We start from the raw sequence: 20,078 nt of genomic DNA on the forward strand, positions 1-20,078 counted from the left end.
AAAAAAAAAGATATTAGCTGGGCACAGTACCATGAGCCTGTAGTCTCACCTACTGGGAGGCTGAGGCAAGAGGATCGCCTGAACCCAGGAGTTGGAGGCTGCAGTAAGCCATGATTGTGACACTGCACTCCACCCTGGGTGACAGACTGACCTAGTCTGAAGAAAAAAAAAAAAATCCACTGTAGATTTAATCTAAAATACAGATGAGTATATAAAACTATACTGGTCTATAGACCCTCTTATTTTTATTCATTTTTAAATCACTTTAAAGGACTGACTCTAAGCTATGACTATAAAGTAATTAGCCCACTTTTGGTTTGTTTTCCACCAACTCACCAGAATGTAGCACCAAAATGATTGTGTCCTTTAAAGGCTAACATTGCTCAAAAACACTTTTGGGATTCTTCTTTCAAACTGCTCACATGGCTGATTTGCCAGTCACATAAAAAAAGAAAAGTGGCCAGGCGTGGTGGCTCATCCCTGTAATCCCAGCACTTTGGGAGGCTGAGGCCGGAGGATTGCTTGAGCTCAAGAGTTCAAGACCAGCCTGGGCAAGGTGGTAAAACCCCATGTCTACTAAAAATACAAAAATTAGCCAGACATAGTGGTGGATGCCTGTAGTCCCAACTACTAGAGAGACTGAGGTGGGAGGATTGTTTGAACTTGAGAAGCAGAGGTTGCAGTGAGCCAAGACTGCGCAAGCCTGGGCAACAGAGACCCTGTCTCAAAAAAAAAGAAAAGTGAAAGAAAGGCCAGGCACGGTGGCCCATGCTTGTAATCCCAGCACTTTGGGAGGCCAAGGCAGGTGGATCACTTGAGGCCAGGAGTTCAAGACCAGCCTGACCAAAATGGAGAAACCCCGTCTCTACTAAAAATACAAAATTAGCTGGGCGTGGTGGTACATGCCTGTAATCCCTGCTACTTGGGAGGCTGAGGCAGGAAAATCGCTTGAACCCAGGAGGTGGAGGTTGCAGTGAGCCGAGATCGTGCCACTGCACTCCAGCCTGGGCAACAAGAGCAAAACTCCATCTCAAAAAAAGAAAAAGAAAAAAGGAAACTAATCATTTTGTTTACCACAGACTCTCCTGGTCTGCCATTCCTACGTTCCCATTGTTCTGTCTCCCCATGTTACTATCAGTCAGTGAGAAAGAGGCAAATGAGGAGGAAAATACAAACTTTTTAAGGAAAGCAACTGTTAATTACCAGGTCTGTCCTATAGTCCACATTTTCTATGTTCACATCACATATATTCATTCATCAAAATAACTGAAGCACAAAATGATCTGCATCTTGATCTTCATCAAATAAAAGTCAAACTATGAGAAAGAGTTAAATCACGTTCAATTATTTTTATATAACAAGGAAGGCTATGACTTTTTTTCTAATTTTCTAAAACAGATTAAAAATATTTCTGGCTCTTGATTGCTTACTTCTTGGCTACTTAAAACTTGGTCCCTCAAGATGACTCACTATCCAAGTTCTTTGGACAGTAGAGACTTTTCTGTAGCCTTAGAATTTGCTCAGTACCAACATTTGAGAAGAAAACACTGTGAAAGTTTAACATGAAAGACATATGGTAGAACAGAGATGCTTTAACAAGCAAACTGCAAAATGTATTTAAACAATTTCTTTGCACTTAAACTTTTGGCTTGCAGTTCAAATTATTACCACATTCTTCAAAAATTAAGTTGTCCATTATTTTCTGGGATGGAATTTTTAAAAGTTAAAAATCACAACAGTCAACATAAAAATTATAGGGGGAGAATTTTAACAAATGGAATTTTGAGATCCTAGCTCCTATCATAAATGCAAGAACATTTGAAGATAAAATACTTTATAGATCTAAGAAATATATTCACAAACAGTCCAGGTGCAGTGGCTTACGCCTGTAATCCCAGCACTTTGGGAGGCATAGGCGTGTGGATCACTTGAAGTCAGGAGTTCAAGACCTGCCTGGCCAATGTGGCAAAACCCCATCTCTACTAAAAATACAAAAATTAGCCGGGTGTGATGGCGGATGCCTGTAATCCCAGCTATGCAGGAGGCTGAGGCTGGAGAATCACTTTAACCCAGGAGGCAGAGGTTGCAGCGAGCCGAGATCATGCCACTGCACTCCACCCTGGGTGACAGAGTGAGACTCGGTCTCAAAAAAAAATTAAAAAAAAAAAAAAAAGAAATATATTCCCATATAGTCTAGATGTTCTCCTTTCTCTATATTCCCCACTTTCGAAATCTCACCTACTTTCAAGGCAAAGCAGATGACTTACAAATTATTCTCCCCTTCCATATCAGGCAGGTTCCAATGTCACACTTGCATTTGTCAGTTGGGCATTCTTAAACATACTGCCATCACTCCAAAAGCAACATGTCGGCCAGGCAGGGTGGTTCACACCTGTAATCCTAACACTTTGGGAGGCCAAGGCGGGCGGATCACCTGAGGTCAGGAGTTCGAGACCATCCTGGCCAAGATGGTGAAACACAAAAATTATCTGAGCATGGTGGCGCATACCTGTAATCCCAGCTACTCTGGAGGCTGAGGCAGGAGAATCGCTTGAACCCCGGAGGTGGAGGTTGCAGTGAGCTGAGATCACGCCACTGCACTTCAGCCTGGGCGACAGAGTGAGACTCTGTCTCAAAAAAAAAAAAAAAAAAAAAAAAAGCAACATAACATGTCTGGCCAGGCACGGTGGCTCACATCTGTAATCCCAGCACTTTGGGATGCCGAGGCAGGTGGATCGCCTGAGCAGGAGTTCAAGACCAGCCTGACCAATACAGTGAAACCCCGTCTCTATTAAAAACACAAAAAATTAGCCGGGCATTGGCGGTGGGCACCTGTAATCCCAGCTACTCAGGAGGCTGAGGCAGGAGAATTGCTTGAACCCCGGAGGCAAAGGTTGCAGTGAGCCAAGATGGCGCCATTGCACTCCAGCCTGGGTGCCAAGAGCAAAACTCCTTCTCCAAAAAATAAAAAAAAAAAAAAAAAAAAAAAAAAGCTGGTTGCGGTAGCTCACGCCTGTAATCCCAGCACATTAGGAGATCGAGGCGGGTGGATCACGAGGTCAAGAGTTTGAGACCAGCCTGGCCAATATGGAGAAACTCTGTCTCTACTAAAAATACAAAAAGTTAGCTTGGTGTGGTAGTGTGTGCCTGTAATCACAGCTATTCGGGAGGCTGAGGCAGGAGAATTGCTTGAACCTGGGAGGTGGAGGTTGCAGTGAGCCAAGATCATGCCATTGCACTCCAGGCTGGGCAACAGAGCGAGACTCCGTTTCAAAGAGAAAAAAAAAAAAAAAAAGCAACATGTCTGAAATACTCTTATCTTTCACCTTCATCTTAAATCTTTCTTTTTTTTTTTTTTTTTTTTTTGAGACTGAGTCTGGCTCTGTCGCCCAGGCTGGAGTGCAGTGGCCGGATCTCAGCTCACTGCAAGCTCCACCTCCTGGGTTTACGCCATTCTCCTGCCTCAGCCTCCCGAGTAGCTGGGACCACAGGCGCCCGCCACTTCGCCCGGCTAGTTTTTTTTTTTTGTATTTTTTAGTAGAGACGGGGTTTCACCGTGTTAGCCGGGATGGTCTCGATCTCCTGACCTCGTGATCCGCCCGTCTCGGCCTCCCAAAGTGCTGGGATTACAGGCTTGAGCCACCGCGCCCGGCCAAATCTTTCACTTTTCTATTTCTGTTGATGCTACCGCCACTCTCCTTGTATCTTGGTTTTTCTCTTACCTTCAATCCTAAACTTGCATTCATCAATCCTGTTTTGTGCTTTCTTTGAAATCCCTCACATCTATATTTCCTGTTCCTTTCCGACCTCAAGTTCTTCTCCCAAGGTTTTCACGCTTTTGAATAAGCCCTAAGCTCTGGCCCTTGTACTTTTCCTTACATTCCTCTCCCTATAGGGATACCCACAACCCCAACCCAAATTCTACTCATTCTTCAAGATAATTAAGGTAATCCCACCTTCTTCAGCTAGCCTTTGTGACCACCACCCAATACTGAAACGATTTTCTCTGCCTCTGAATTCCCACAGCAATATTTAGTTAAGCATTCATTTGGCAATTTAATCAAGTGGTGACGTATGACAGCTCTTTAAGAGAGCCCAGATAATAACTATTTATCCCTCATATTGAGTACTATCCAGTGCTGCACAAAGAAGTCACTCATAAATATTTTTGGATGGCTGATTTATTGATTGAAATTATATCCTTCCATGGAGATTTGCTTTGCAAGGGAAACATGAAAAGAGGGCATGTGGATGATACTAGGCTGTCATAAACCTATCATCAATGCTTGACCAAAATCAGGCCAAGACAAAGAAGTCAGTCTCATCTCCATCATTTCAATCGAAGGAAAATAATCCCGGTAATCACAAATTCCATTTCACTTTGGAATAAACATTCCTAAAAGTTTGCAAAATTTATTTGTGGTGTTAATCTGCCCTCCTTCTCCCCCACCCCAACATAATTTAAAACAGCCCAAAGTTAGAAAAAAATTGAAGGGAAGAAAAGACTTGGAGAATTTTCAACGCTGCCAAAACTCAGCCAATTTATAAGCATATGAAGACGCAAAATGAGCCCGAATGTTGGTCCCTTCCTCTAGGTCTTGCAAACTTCAGGGAGCTACTGAACGGGACAGCTCTCAAGTTAGCCCCCGAAAAGGGACTGACGTAAAAGTGCTGACCGGCAAGTTGACTTGGAAACTGAGGTTAATTACTAAGCCGACACTCGGCCCCGGCAACCCACTAGCGCTGAGAAGTGAGGGTTGCAAAGCAGAAAATAGGGAAAGAGGTCGGTGGGCTGGGGAGAGGAGGCATTTCCAGTTTGTCTGCTGTGGGAAGTTCTCCGCCTCGGCCGGTCGCTCCAGAGCACCACCGGGGGCAGGACTGCGCCGCGTTCGGGAGCTGGGCAAGCCCAGGCCCGCCCCGCCCCGCCCCGCCGCCCCGCCGCCGAGACCCATCATGAGCCAGACAGCGCCCAGCGACCGGACCGGGTGCAGCCCAGGGCCCAGAGCCAGTCTCCGCCCCTTCCCTCTGTCCCCGCCCCGCTTTCCCAGCAGGACGCAGCCGCCTGGCGTGCAGAGAGCGGCCTGTCGCGCGCTGGGCGCGGGGACTCAGGGTCCCAGCCCTGCTGGGTCGCGCACCTGAGCTATCTCCATCCTCGGAGACCGACGAACTCTCAGTGTCCTCGTCCTCGGAGCTGCTCCCCTCATTTTCGGCGTAGTCCACCTCCATCTCATCGTGATGGTTGGTCTCCTTCTTATCCCCTCGGGAATGGACCGGCATTTTCAAGCCGCGCCGTCGCTTCCCACTCCCGGCGCCCAGCCCGGCCACCGCCGCTTCAATGAAGGGCGCGCGGAACGCCCCGACCCACCCAGCGGCCGAGCCTGCTCGCCCCCTTGGCTCCTCCCCGCCCCCGGCCCGGGCCTCACAACCTAACCCGCAGGCTCTGCGATGGGAGCTCTGCCATTGGCGGAGGCGGTCCACCGAGCCAGAGGGCGGGGCTTGCCCTGCTCTGGTACGATTGGTTGTCCGTAATTACGACGCGGCCTTCCGATGCTTGCCGGGAGTTGTGGTTCGTAGGGCTCAGACCTGCAGGGGCTGCACCCTTCCATGCCTCGGCAGCCCTGATCACTTCTTCTTTCTGGACTTCAAGTCCCACAAGGCACGAAAGCTGACCCTCTGGATCGCAGTTTATAAACTAAACAGAAACAGATTGTGCGAATTTAGTGTGTATTTATCTATTTCCCGCCAAGTGATTGTTTGACCTGCCTGACTATCCGAGATGTTACTGTCAGATGTGAAAGTGTCTTTTGCCTGAAAGAATCTTTCCCTGCTCATTGAGCCGGGGGACCTGGAGAACCGTCTCTTTTACTAAGTACCTTTATTACCTACCACTAATAAACTGTTTTATTTAATTATTAACTATAGACGATAACTTGCAGTTTCTATGTTGCGCAAAAATCTTTATTCTTGAAACTTTTACAATACGGAAAGTAAGTTTCATATTGGCATTTTCAATCTAGTATTTTTTGCATTTATTTTTTACCAGATGCAGTCGCAAAATGTCATCAGTCCTGATTTAACTTTAGTTTTCAATGAAAAATACATACTTAGTGAGATGTACTTTCTCAAAAAAAGGGTACATAGACAAGGAAGAATCAGTGACTCATTAACTGACCACTTATCCTCTGTATCAGGTATCTTGGTAAGCTCTTTACATGAGTTTAGTGAGTTTAAGTCTCACTTTAATAGCCCTGAGTTAGGTGTCATTGTTATTCCCATTTTACAGATAAGGAAACTTCATTTGCAGACCAATCTTAAAACTATATTTTACCCCTTATAACGACAGGGTTTCTTCTTGAAGTGGCAATTTGCTATTGAAAAATAGTACAGGCCAGCAGGGTGGCTAACGCCTGTAGTCCCCACACTTTAGGAGGCCGAGGCAAGCAGATCACTTGAGGTCAGGAGTTCGAGACCAGCCTGGCCAACATGGTGAAACCCAATCTCCAGAGGCTGAGGTGAGAGAATCGCTTGAACACAGGAGGTCAAGGTTGCAGTGAGCTGACATCACACCACTGCACTCCAGCCTAGGTGACAGAGTGAGACCCTGTCTCCTGTCTCAAAGAGAAAAAAAAAAAAGTTCATAGAATATTGTGGATTGTATAGCACTGCATTCTCAAAGACAAGGGCCAAAGATATGAAGTTAAATTTGCAATTTTCTTTAGTTATCTATCTATTTATTTAGAGATAGGATCTGGGTCTGTGGCCCAAACTGGAGTGCAGTAGCAACCTCAAATTTCTGGGCACAAGCGATCATCTCGCCTCAGCCTCCCAAATACCTGAGACCACAGGCACATGCCACCATGCCCAGCTAATATTTTCTTTTTTTTTTTAGTGACAGGGTCTAGCCCAGGCTGGTCTCGAACTCTAGTCTCAAGCAATCTGTCCGCCTCAGCCTCCCAAAGCACTGAGATTCCCAGGTATGAGCCACTGTGCCCGACCTAGATTTGTAATTTAATGACAGAAAACTTTTAAGTTCTACACATCTCTTACAGAGTAAAATACAAAATAAGGGGTGTGTATTATATTTAGTGTCAGCCTACTTCTCCCTTTCTCGTTGTACAGTATTCTCCAAAATTGAACTCCTTATAGTTTCTAAACACACAAGCTGTTTCTCATTTCAATGTCTTTGCACATTCTATTTCCTTTACAACCCTGTTCCTCTCCTTTTCTTTTTCAAAGCCACTTTTTAGACAACACACGTCACCATCAGCACCTCTACCATTCAAGGCACTCCTGTTCCTTCAGGTGACTGCTGTATTTTGAAATTTGCAAGTTTATACTTGTTCCTATCACAATATATTGTAAATTGTTTAGCAAATGCATCTCACCTGTTGGATTGTGAGTTCCTTGAGAGCAGAGGCTGTCTTAATCTGAAATGCAAATACAAAGGCATGCGGTAGTCAGGCAGGTCAAGTTACAAGATGTAAGCCTTACATGAGTGGTACCGATTAAAGGGGGCAGCTGCTTTTGGCCCCAGCCAATTGTTACTACCTGAGAATTTTGGCCTACTGATGTCAGACCTGATTTCAAAGAGAAACCAGAAATTTGGATCTCTATGTGAAATATCTAGAACTATAAACATTATCTCAAGTGATGTTTTTTGTTTTGTTTTGTGTTCTTTAAACTTCAGATCAAACAAAAACAGCTGTGGGTAAAATCCCCGGCCTCTAAATATTTGTTATATCAGCAGCTATCAGAGTGTGTGCTAAATCATAACAATTAGATTTATGGTGACTCAATGTGCCAAGTGTGTTATGTGCTTTAAGTACATTAATTCACTGAATCCTCATAACAATCCTGTAAAGTCGATACTATTATGCCCTACATTTTATTTTATTTTATTTTATTTTATTTTATTTATTTTTTTTTTTTTTGAGACGGAGTCTCGCTCTGCCGCCCAGGCTGGAGTGCAGTGGCCGGATCTCAGCTCACTGCAAGCTCCGCCTCCTGGGTTCACGCCATTCTCCTGCCTCAGCCTCCCGAGCAGCTGGGAATACAGGCGCCGCCACCTCGCCCGGCTAGTTTTTTGTATTTTTTAGTAGAGACGGGGTTTCACCGTGTCAGCCAGGATGGTCTCGATCTCCTGACCTCGTGATCCGCCCGCCTCGGCCTCCCAAAGTGCTGGGATTACAGGCTTGAGCCACCGCACCCGGCCTATGCCCTACATTTTATAGATGAAAAAACCGAGGCACAGAGCAGTTATAGTACTTGGCCAAAGTCACACTGCTACTATGTAACAGATCTAGGATTTAAACTTGAGTAGTCTGACATAAGAATCTGTGTGCAACCACTGGCATACAGTGCGCCTCTCGTGGTTGCTGTTTCTGCTGTTTCAGGAAAAACAGAGGGAAGGTGGAAAGGAGGAGGCATGGGTTCTTACCCTCCTTCTCCTAGTAACCAACTGATACAGTTTGGCAAACCACATAATCTCTGATCTGTTGTAAAATAAGAAGTTTGCAGTGTGTTAACTTTAAGTTCTCTTCCAGCTCTAAAATTCCTGTCATCATTAAGTTTATTTTTAAGGCAGACAGAATAATAGGAGAGTATGCAATTAGAGTTGCATGAGAGTATTTTGCCTAAGGTAAGAGTTTCTCTCATCTTCTCAAACAGATTTTAGAAAAGATGCTTAGGGAATGTGAGAAGAACCGTAACAGGGAAAAGTTAATAAGGCTAAAAAATAATTTTGTTGATTTAGAAAATACAAAATAAAATAATGTCATGGAAGCAGAATGAAGTTTCCTTAATCAAGGTAGTTAAAAGGTTAATAATGATAATTATTATATTATTATTATTATTATGCAGTTGGGAGGTCCAGGATGCCTTACATTTATGTAGCACTTCACATTTTACATACAGCCTATACAAACATTAGATATATTTTAAGTCTCACTTGTTATTAATCCATCCATATTTACATATTTGTAGAGCTCTGAAACTCATAGCCAGTCATCATCAAAATCTCCTATATCTTCATTCTCTTCCCTGAACTATTCCCTCAATATTCTTGTTCTAAAGGAAATATGGCTCTCCCTTAGGACCTTGCTTCCTTTGTACCCTCCTCCTCCTCCTGAGCCTTGTCATGGAGTAGATATGCTCCTCGTTCTTTTTTCATCCAGAGGCTCCTGCTTCCCTCTTGCCTAAAATCTGCCAGTTTGTCATCAGGATATACCACACAGTATATATGTGGGTGTCATCTATATACCCCAGGGTCACTCCCTCTCACGTTCTGAAGAATTTAGCTCCTGGCTCAGTGTCATTCTCTCCAGTAACACGCCTATCATAATTCTTGGTAGGTAATCTCATAGCACTCCATCTCCTACTGGGTTTGCTCTGGTACAAAGTAGACACACAGTAATGTTGGCATTCTCCTTGTAGTTTTCCTCCCCTATCTTCTTTGGGGTATACTTTTTTTCTAGTCTGTTTTGTGTAATATTTTAAGTCATAAATATTTAAACACAGAGAACGGTATTCAGAACATTGCATATGTAACACAGTACCTACCTCTCAGCTCTGTCAAATCTTAGCATTTTACATTTGCTTCCGATGCTTCTCAATCCTAATTCTCTCCTTCCCTTTCCAGAGTAATCATTATCTGGTTTTTGGTTACCATGTGCTTTTGGTTACCCATGCATCTATGCATACTATTTTTGCATATGTATCCAAAAATAATGTATAGTATTGTTTGGCCTGTTTAAAGTGCTCATATTTTTATTTTATTTCTTTATTTATTTATTGTTACTATTTTTTATTTTAGAAAAACTTTGTGGTTTTATTGTACCACGAGGCATTGAAACATCTGAACAAATCAATGTCTGGGCGGTGAGGCAGCTTCTTTCTCTTCACTTCTTTGGGTTACTAGAGCAACTTGTCAGTAGATTAAAAAAAAAAAAAAAAAAAAAAAAAAAAAAAAGGACAACCTTTTGCATTACTTAAGTCTTTCCAAGGCATGCGCTGGTACAACACAAACTTCTCTCCTCAGATGGAACTAGTCTAGCGTCCAGACATCATGCACAACACCTCGGCGGCGGCAGCGCACTGCGCCCACTCCCACCGCGGCCCTGCTCATTTGTGCGTGATATTTGGAGCATCTGGAGGAGTGGGAATAGCACTGGGCAGAGGAGGGAGGAAGAAACAACGTGAGTGCCTGCTGAGAGGAGGTCAGCCGAAGTTGTGCAGGGCGAGCCTAAACACGTCATTGGTGCAAACCCAAGCATTGTTGATGTTCTTTAATAGGAACATCTGGTGGAACCCCATGATGGGGTTCTTCATCTGCCTTAAGCTGGCCCACAACCGTGCTGATGATGCAGCTATGTGGCGTGGGCTGATGGTCCTGCGCAGTCATGCTGTGCTGGATTTTCTGGAACGGAAGGCTAGACAGCTTCTCCACAATGGGAGCTTTCCCCTGGAACTGTTGTCCTGCCCACTTAAGGCATGATATGTCAATGTAAGTTGTACCTAGTTGGGTTCTATCGTTATCAAATAACTGGTAGTAATGTGGAATTTTATTCCACATTAGATTGGATCCAATCTGCTTCCATATTGGCTTGTCTCCCATTCTGGAGCGTCACCCGACCTCGCAGAGAGACCCGAGGGACTGGCATGATGGCTGCAGCGGCAGCAGCAACCCAGCATGGTCTCAAAGTGCTCATATTTTTAAGTGGTCTCATGCATTACATATGCTACAACTTGACTTTCTCCTCAGTGATGTTTTTGAGATTTACCCATTGTGATTCAGGTAGCTGTCATCCAGTTATTTTTACCTGCCATAACGTGTTAAATTTAGTAAATATATTCTACTGAATGAATATTACAGATTACCCATTTACCTATTAATGGACAGGGAGGCTGCTCCCAATTATTTCACTATTAAAAACAGTTGTCTCAGACCCAGCACAGTGGCTCACGCCTGTAGTGCCAGCACTTTGGCAGGCTGAGGCAGGCGGATCGCTTGAGATTGGAAGTTGGAGACCGGCCTGGGCAACATGGTGAAACCCTGTCTCAACAAAAAATACAAAAATTAGCCGGGTGTGGTGGTGCATGCCTGTAGTCCCACCTACTTGGGAGGTGAGGTAGGAAGATGGCTTGAGCCTGGGAGGTCCAGGCTCCAGTGAGCTGTGATTGTGCCACTTCACTCCAGCCTGAGTGACAGACAGAGTAAGCCCCTGTCTTTAAAAAATAAATAAATAAATAAAATAGTTGCCTCGGTGAACATTGCATTTTTTTGTTTGTTTGTTTTTGTTTTTAGACAGTTTCACTCTTCTTGCCCAGGCTAGAGTGCAATGGCACCATCTCGGCTCACTGCAACCTCCACCTCCCAGGTTCAAGCAATTCTCCTGTGTCAGCCTCCCAGGCGGCTGGGATTACAGGCGCCCACCACCATGCCCAGCTACTTTTGTATTTTTGGTAGAAATGGGGTTTCACCATGTTGGTCAGGCTGGTCTCGAACTCCTGACCTCAGGTGATCCGCCCACTTCAGCCTCCCAAAGTGCTGGGATTACAGGGGTGAGCCACCGTGCCCAGCCTTGAACATTGTTGTGTGCACCTTTTCTTCAGGCATAATTGTGAGAATTTCTCTAGGTCAGTGTCTCCAAAGTGGGAGGGGTATATTCAAGAACTGTATCCTGGGGGGCAGGAAGGAAATATTAAAATATGTGTTTATAAAATTTTTAATTTCATCTTTGTTTGGAATAAAGTAGGTATAAGGAAGCAGTTCGAATTCCAGGTTTTACTCTGATTTACCTTCATTATATTCCTTGTGCTTGTTTTTAATCAGCAGACCCAGCTTCTGAAATAAAGCAAATGTAATTCCAGCTCCACCACATGCTGGGGCAGAGACATCAGCTACACAATCCATAAACTTTGTCTACTGAGGGACTCAGGCCAAATGCTAGGAGTTGGAAAAACAAAGGACACCAGAGGCTGCTACTAATAGCTAATATCGAATCAGGATAAATATTCTCATCATTCAAACTAAAGGGGCTTTAGGACCTACACTGACAACTAGATGAGACCAACTTATAATTATTCCAACTACATGAAACTGTGATTCCAATTTTTTAAGAATGAAACAATCCCCCAGGCTCAGTGGTTCATGCTGGTAAACCCAGTACTTTGGGAGGCTGAAGGGGGCAGATCACTTGAGCCAAGGAGTTTAAGACCAGCCTGGTCAACATGGTGAAACCCTGTTTCTTCCAAAAATACAAGAAGTAGCTGAGCATGGTGGCACACGCCTGTGGTCCCAGCTACTTGGAAGGTGGAGGCACAAGAATTGCTTGAACCCAGGAGGCAGAGGTTGCAGTGAGTCAAGATTACACCACCACACTCCAACTTGGGTGACAGAGCAAGGCTCTGTCTCAAAAAAAAAAAAAAAAATTGCAAGCTGAATCAATTGAGATGTTTATGGTGTTGGCTATCATTTGTGCTGTTAATCATCAGACCTCTTCAATCAGGGCATGACCAAGATTAACTTTTTCCTCCCAAATTGATGTGGATGGTCTAATGCTGTGGGCTTCATCTTCAACATCATCTTGTCCCTTTTTAAAATAAGTATTCTGTTTGTAAACTGCTGATTTATTTGGAGCATCATCCCCATACACTTCTTGTAAAGCATCAGTGAGTTCACTATCCTTCCATCCAAGCTTCATCATAAATTTGGTGTTTGTTCTTGCTTCAACTTTAGCAGAATTCACATTGCTCTGATAGGGGCTCTTTACAAACTGATGTTTTATTCTTCTCAGTGCCTCAAACTAGATTCTGTTCAGACATGTTATAACAAGTTAATATAAGCTTATTTTGTTGAAAAAAAATTGACATCTATAGTTTTGGGATTTTTCTTTGGTTTGTTTGTTTGTTTGTTTGATGAGATAGGGTCTCCCTCTGTTGCCTAGCTTGGAGTACAGTGGCGTGATCACAGCTCACTGCAAGCTCTGCCATCCGAGCTCAAGCAGTCTTCCCACCTCAGCCCCCCAAGTAGCTGGGACTACAGGCACGTGCCACCATGCCCGGCTAATTTTTGTATTAGCCATGGACAACATGTCTCACCATGTTGCCCAGGCTGGTCTTGACTCCTGGGCTCAAGCCATTCACCTGCCTCGGCCTCCCAAAGTGCTGAGACTACAGGTGTGAGCCACTGCGCTCAGCCAGTTTTGTTTGTTTGTTTGTTTGTTTATAATACACATTTTTAATGAACTTTTTGAATACCCCCTCATATCTCTCTCTCAATTCTTGGAAGGCAAGATTAACAACCTAGTTTAGGTTTGGTGATGTGAAACTTTATTGTGGGTGACTCCATTTTGATTCTTAGTCTGATCTTTGGGGGCCTAGTACAGGAACTTAGTCCAAAACAATAGCCTCCTATAATTTGTATTTAACCTGAAGTACTGTTCTGGATTCAATAGATTCATTGGTGAACAAATGAGACACAGCTTATTACTTCATAGAACTTAGGGAAAAGTAGAGAGATAAATATTAAGCAGCTTTACAAACTGAGGTATGCTGTCTGATGGTGTTATGAGAGCATAATACAGAGACCCAATTGAGACTGGGAGTGGATGGCAGGTAAGGCTTCTCTAAAGTAGTAATATTTCAGCGAAGACCTGAGAGATGAGTAGGAGTTAGCCCAGATTGGAATGAGAGGAGGGACATTATAAGCTGAGAGAATAGTATATTGAAGGTCCTGAATTAGAAAAACACTTGGCATATTCATGTTTGAGGAATAAAGAGACTACTGTGGATGGTTATTAATGTTCAAGAATGAAAGAGATACAAGGTAAGATTGATGAGATAAGCAAAGGCTTGATAAGTTATGGTAAGGAAATTAGAATTTTTTTAAAATCCTAAATACAGTGGATATTATTGGGGAGTTCCTAAGAAGAGAAGATAAGATTAGATTAGTGATAAAATTACATTGATTTGAGATTAGATCTTATAAAAAGATGACTGGTTGCTTAGTAGAAAATGATACTTTATCTCAATATCAATCAGATACTGTGATAAAATATTCTGACAGCTTAGACAGGTAGAGGCTGTGTGGGGGAAACAAAATAGACAAATTTGAGATATTTGGGAGGTAAGATTGACAAAACTTGATAGTAAATTAAATTTGGGGCATGAGAGAGAAGATTAAAATATAGTTTACTTGTCTCCATATTTGAGTCATTTCCTTATGCTACTAAATAATATCAGCAGTCATTGCTTCAAGAAATCTCCTTGACATATTTTGCTTGAGTTTTATACTCACTGTGTATGATTTTCAGCTCTCTGTTCATAATAAATCATATTTCATTTAATGCTTCTTGACTTGTCTGTGAATGTTACTTGCTTTCTTTAAAAATTAAATATCAAAAGATAACTGAACACAATAAATCATGATCAATGCAATTACAACAGAAAGATATGGTCAGGCACAGTGGCTCACGCCTGTACCCAGCACTTTGGGAGGCCAAGGCAGGTGGATGGCTAGAGTACCCAGGAGCTTAAGACCAGCCTAGACAGCATGGTGAGACCCCATCTCTACAAAAAATACAAAAATTAGCCAGGTGTGGTAGTGCATGCCCATAGTAACAGCTACTCAGCAGGCTGAGGTGGGAGATTCAATTGAGCCTGGGAGGTTGAGGCTGCAGTGAGCCGAGAATTGTGCATAGAAAGATATTACAAAACATATTGACATTGGAACTGATGTGCAAAAGCAATGATGGGTGAAATAGCTGGTCCCTTAGCATGAAGGCAGTGGTACCAAACTGTACTGATATTCATTGTATTCTTCATTGTCACACACAGTAAAAATGAAAAGCCAGTTTCACTTAAAACTGTCCTTGATGAAGCAGTTGCTCTTTATATGCTCATTTTGTCACAGAAAATACAGAAACTATGTGTACGTAATGTTTAGAATTTTATAAGGAGCAAGGACTAATGCTGCATACTAAAATACAATGGTGGTCTTAATAAAAGAAAATTGTGCAATTGAGTTGTGAACTGACCTAGCGACTTTATTCAGAAAATGACATTTTTACATGAAAGAAGTGATAAACAAACTACAGTAATTCAGACATGGGTATTTGGCATATTGGCAAAAATAAATAGAATGCGCCTGTCATTTTAGGAGAACAATTGACATTATTTGTTACCAAGGATAAAATTTAAGCTTCTAACTAAAAAATCAGAAATTTGAAAAACTTTTACCAACCATTGTGAGTATGAAAACTTTCCAATACTTAAAGGCTTTCTGATGTATGTGAGGTTTTTTTTTAATGTTATTTAATGTAATGTGTTAGCATTTTAAAGATCTGTGTAAGTCAGCAAACAATTATTTTGATGAATGCATAATGTTACAAAATCATGTATAGGTGAAAGATCTATTCAAAGCACAAGACTTTAATGTAAGGAGTACAAAATGTTTACTGATAGGCTTTCATATTCCGTACTGCAACTCATCTTTAAGAAACTACCTCTTGCTGGGAGCTTGACGTTGGGTACACGTGGGCATAATCTTTATGCCAGACACTGGAGACTACCAGAAGGTGGCAGCAGGGAGCGGAGAAAGGGTTGAAAAACTATCACGTACTATACTCTTTCCCTGCGTGATGGATACAATTGTACCCCAAACCTCAGCATCACGCAGTATACCCATGTAACAAACCTGCACATGTGCCCCCTGAATCTAAGATAAAAGTTGGAATTTTAAAAACTACCACTTGTTGCCTTTTATTGTAGTGTCAACAGTTATCTGAAAAAGATATTAAAACACTCTTTTTACCAATTACGTATACATAGGAAGTCAGATTATCTTCATATATTTCAACCAAAAAAGAATAGCGTATGTAAGAATCCAGCTGTCTTTAATTAAGCCAAACTATAAGCAAATTTGCAAAAAAAAAAAAAAAAAAAAGCAATAACACTTTTCTCACCAAATATTTTTTGTGATAGAAAAAAAATAGATTTTTTTTTTCTGCTGAGTAGTCTAGGGGAAATTTTAAAAATTTAAATACAAAATATATATTTTTTTGAGATGGAGTCTCACTCTCGCCCAGGCTGGGGTGCAGTGGCATGATCTCGTCTCACTGCAACCTCCACCACCTCCCAAGTTCAAGCAATTCTCCTGCCTCAGCCTCCTGAATAGCTGGGTTTTCACCATGTTGGGCAGGCTGGTCTCGAGCTCCTGACCTCAAGTGATTTGCCTGCCTTGGCCTCCTGAAGTGCTAGGATTACAGGCATGAGCCACCACGCCCAGGCAGAAACTATTCTATATGATACTGTAATTGTGGATACATGACCCGATGCATTTGCCAATAATCATAGAACTATTTCATAGCATATAGAATGAACCTTAATGTATGCATATTAAAAGAAATCATTTAAGAGTCAGAGGATCCTGGCTGGAACACAAAATGTGACAAAATAATCAAACTGTATTATAATGTATGAAACAACCTCACTAAAGAAGGTGTAGAAAAAGGTACTTATTTGGGAATGAGTGGAATCTGTAAGACTAAAGGCAAAAGAAAATATACATATGCACTGTACTCTAGTTAATAAAGTTGTTTCTCATGGGAAAGTAGGTTAACAATTCTGATACTGTTATACATGTACACTGCAATTAAATAATTAAGTAAATGTTTGGTATATGGTGGGAACCAAGTATCTTATTGTTGGAGTGGGAGTTTATAAGTAAAGGGAGGAGGGTAGAATGATTCATCTAGTAATGGATTAGAGTTGAGGCACCACATAGGTATTAATTCACATTTAGCTTAATACAGATACAGATGGTTACATACAGAAATATTTATAGGTATGTGTATATAGATGTGCTAGTAAACATATGTGTACAGTTGGCCCTCCATATCCATGAGTGCTACATCTGTGAATTCCACCAACTAGGAATCAGAAAAAAAATGGAAGGTTACATCTCTAATGAACACCTACAAATGTTTTTTCTTGTCATTATTCCCTAAACAAAACAGAATACCAACTATTTACATAGCATTTACATTGCATTACGTATTCAAAATAATCTAGAAATGATCTGAAGTATATGGGTAAGGGTGGAGCACGGTGGCTCACACCTGTAATCCCAGCACTTTAGAAGGCCAAGGCAGGTGGATTGCTTGAGCCCAGGAGTTCAAGACCAGCCTGGGCAACATGGCGAAACCCAATCTTTACTAAAAGTCAAACAAATTAGCTGAGTGTGGTGGTGAGCCCCTGGGAGGCGGAGGTTGCAGTGAGCCGAGATTGCGCCACTGCACTCTAGCCTGGGTGACAGAGTGAGACTCTGTCTCAGAAAAAAAAAAAAAAAAAAAAAGAATAGCTTCACCACCCTAAAAAATATCCCATCCTTCACCTATTCAATCTTCTTCTACCTCCCCTCAATCCGCTTGCAACCACTGATCTTTTTACTATTGCTATAATATTGCCTTTTCCAGAATGTCATATAACTAGAATCACACAGTATGTAGCCTTTTCAGACTGGCTTATTTCACTTAGCAATATGCATTTAAATGTCATACATGTCTTTTTGTGGCTCAAGAACTCATTTCCTTTTATTGCTGAATAATATTCCATTGTATGGATGTACCACAGTTTGTTTATTCATTTAACTATTGAAAGATATCTTGGTTGCTTCTCGTTTTTGGAGTTAGGAATAAAATTGTTATAAACATTTGGGTGTAGGTCAGGCGTGGTGGTTCATGCCTGTAATCTGTAATCCCAACACTTTGGGAAGCTGAGGCAGGGGGATCCATTGAGGCCAGGAGTTAAAGACCAGCTTGGGAAAAATAGTGAGACCTTGTCTCTACTAAATTTGTGTGTGTGTGTGTGTGTGTGTGTGTGTGGGAGTTTCACTCTTGTTGCCCAGGCTGGAGTGCAATGGCGCGATCTCAGTTCACTGCAACCTCCGCCTCGCAGGTTCAAGCGATTCTCCTGCCTCAGACTCCCGAGTAGCTGGGATTACAGGCATGCACCACCACTCCCAGCTAATTTTGTAATTTTAATAGAGAAGGGGTTTCTCCATGTTGGTCAGGCTGGTCTTGAAATCCTGACCTCAGGTAATCCGCCTGCCTCGGCCTCCCAAAGTACTGGGATTACAGGCATGAGCCACCACACCCAGCCCTCTACTAAAATTTTTTTTAAATTAGCTGGACTTTTTGGCATGTGCCTGTGTTCTCAACTACATGGGAGGCTGAGGTGAGAGGATTGCTTGAGTCCAGAATGTTATATATATATATGTGTGTATATATACATGTGTGTATATATATGTTTGTGTATATATATGTGTGTGTGTGTGTGTGTGTGTGTGTGTATATATATTTTTTTTTAGACAGAGTCTTGCTCTGTCACCCAGGCTGGAGTTCAGTGGTACAATCTTGGCTCACTGCAACCTCTACCTCCTGGGTTCAAGCAAATCTCCTTCCTCAGCCTCCTGAGTGGCTGGAATTCAGGTGCACCCCACCATGCCAGGCTAATTTTTTTGTATTTTTGGTAGAGATGGGGTTTCACCATGTTGGTCAGGCTGGTCTTGAACTCCTGACCTTGTGATCCGCCTGCCTCGGCCTCCCAAAGTGCTGGGATTACAGGCATGAGCCACCGCGCCGAGCCCTCACAAGTAATATTTCAAAGGTAATTTTCTGAGTTTTATTTCCATGATAATTATGTCTGCTGTGGGGAAGACTTATACTTTCAAAGAATTTTAATATTTAAATCAATGGGAAGAGAAAACCAGGCAGTGGGATGGGTGTGCCATATCTAAATCACATTATGCTAGTTTGTTTTGCAATGATGTTTTCATTTTTTCTCAGGTATGCCAGCCATATAATTATTATTAATGATATGTTACATTTTTATTCTCTAAAATTATGTCACTCATTTGCCAAACATTTACTGAGTGCTTGTGCAAGAGAAAGGAAGGGAAAGTGACATTCATTTTTCTATTTGACACATATTTATTGAGCCTATCTTGCAAAGAGCACTTTGCAAGAAGACTGGGATACAACTTTAGACAAAATCTATATGGTCTCTGTCCTCAGGGAGTTTACAATCTCATGAAAGAGTGAATCTTTAAACAGTTACACAAATTACTCTACTTAAATTCTGTGAAGGAAAGGAATGTTATGAGATGTGTCATTATAGAAGTAACTTTCAATATTTTTCTCACCTAATTATCACAATCACTGATGTAGTTTACAAATGAGGAAAATGAGGCTGAGACTGAACTACATGCCAAGGGCCCGAGAGCAAGTAAATCCTTGCAAGTAAAAAACAGAATGTCTAATTTAAGTCTATGTCATTCTAAAGATCATGCTTGAAAACACTGTATTATAGCCTAAATTTCATGAAACTGTGAGGGACAGACCTTATTTTGATTTTATTAATAAGAAAACTGGTGCTGAGAGGAACTAGAACTAAAATCTCTTGAACAATCCCCTTATTTTTCTATTATGTTATAAGCTTCCTCAAAACTTGCATGGTTTGTAAGTTTGATGATACAAACAAACCATACATGGAGAAACTGAATAAATTTTTTGTACTTTAAAAAATATAGGATTGTTGTTGAAACAAGCTACCATTAAGCAAAGTACTATATTTTAACATAATTCTGGCAAATGCCTTACATCTCTCTTCTTTGCTGATTTTGTTACTTTTCTGTTAATCGCATATTTCATTGGACAAGTCTATTGCTATGGGTGAGAATAAAGAAGGAAACAGTTCTTCAAACAAGCAAACTCACTCTTCATCAAATTATTTTGTGGAGGAAAGTTTCCTGATCGGGGCAGTGGCCTCACGCCTGTAATCCCAGCAGTTTGGGAGGCTGAGGCGGGCGGATCACTAGAGTCTAGGAGTTTTAGACCAGTTTGGGCAACATGGCGAAACCCTGTCTCTACAAAAAACACAAAAATTAGCTGGATGTGGTGGCGCGCGCCTGTGGTCCCAGCTACTCGGTAGGCTGAGGTGGGAGCATCACCTGAGCCTGGGAGGCTGAGGCTTCAGTGTGCCAAGATCGCACCACTGCACTTCAGCCTGGGCGACAGAGA

At 42.1% G+C, this 20,078-nt stretch overlaps 1 protein-coding gene and 1 pseudogene across 1 annotated transcript in view; both read right to left on the reverse strand.

The window, feature by feature from the left end:
- BRMS1L (BRMS1 like transcriptional repressor) overlaps positions 1 to 20,078 on the reverse strand; it is a 261,816-nt gene that overhangs the window by 44,889 nt on the left and 196,849 nt on the right. The window contains exon 2 of the mRNA XM_050798127.1: positions 5,136 to 5,415. Within this exon, the coding sequence (XP_050654084.1) occupies positions 5,136 to 5,277 (142 nt within the window). The 5' untranslated portion in view covers positions 5,278 to 5,415. The remainder of the gene's footprint in view (positions 1 to 5,135; positions 5,416 to 20,078) is intronic.
- LOC126959183 (nuclear transport factor 2-like) lies at positions 10,216 to 10,612 on the reverse strand (annotated as a pseudogene).

Source organism: Macaca thibetana, chromosome 7 (genome assembly GCF_024542745.1).
Source record: "Macaca thibetana thibetana isolate TM-01 chromosome 7, ASM2454274v1, whole genome shotgun sequence".
In the NCBI taxonomy this organism is placed as follows: Eukaryota; Metazoa; Chordata; class Mammalia; order Primates; family Cercopithecidae; genus Macaca; species Macaca thibetana.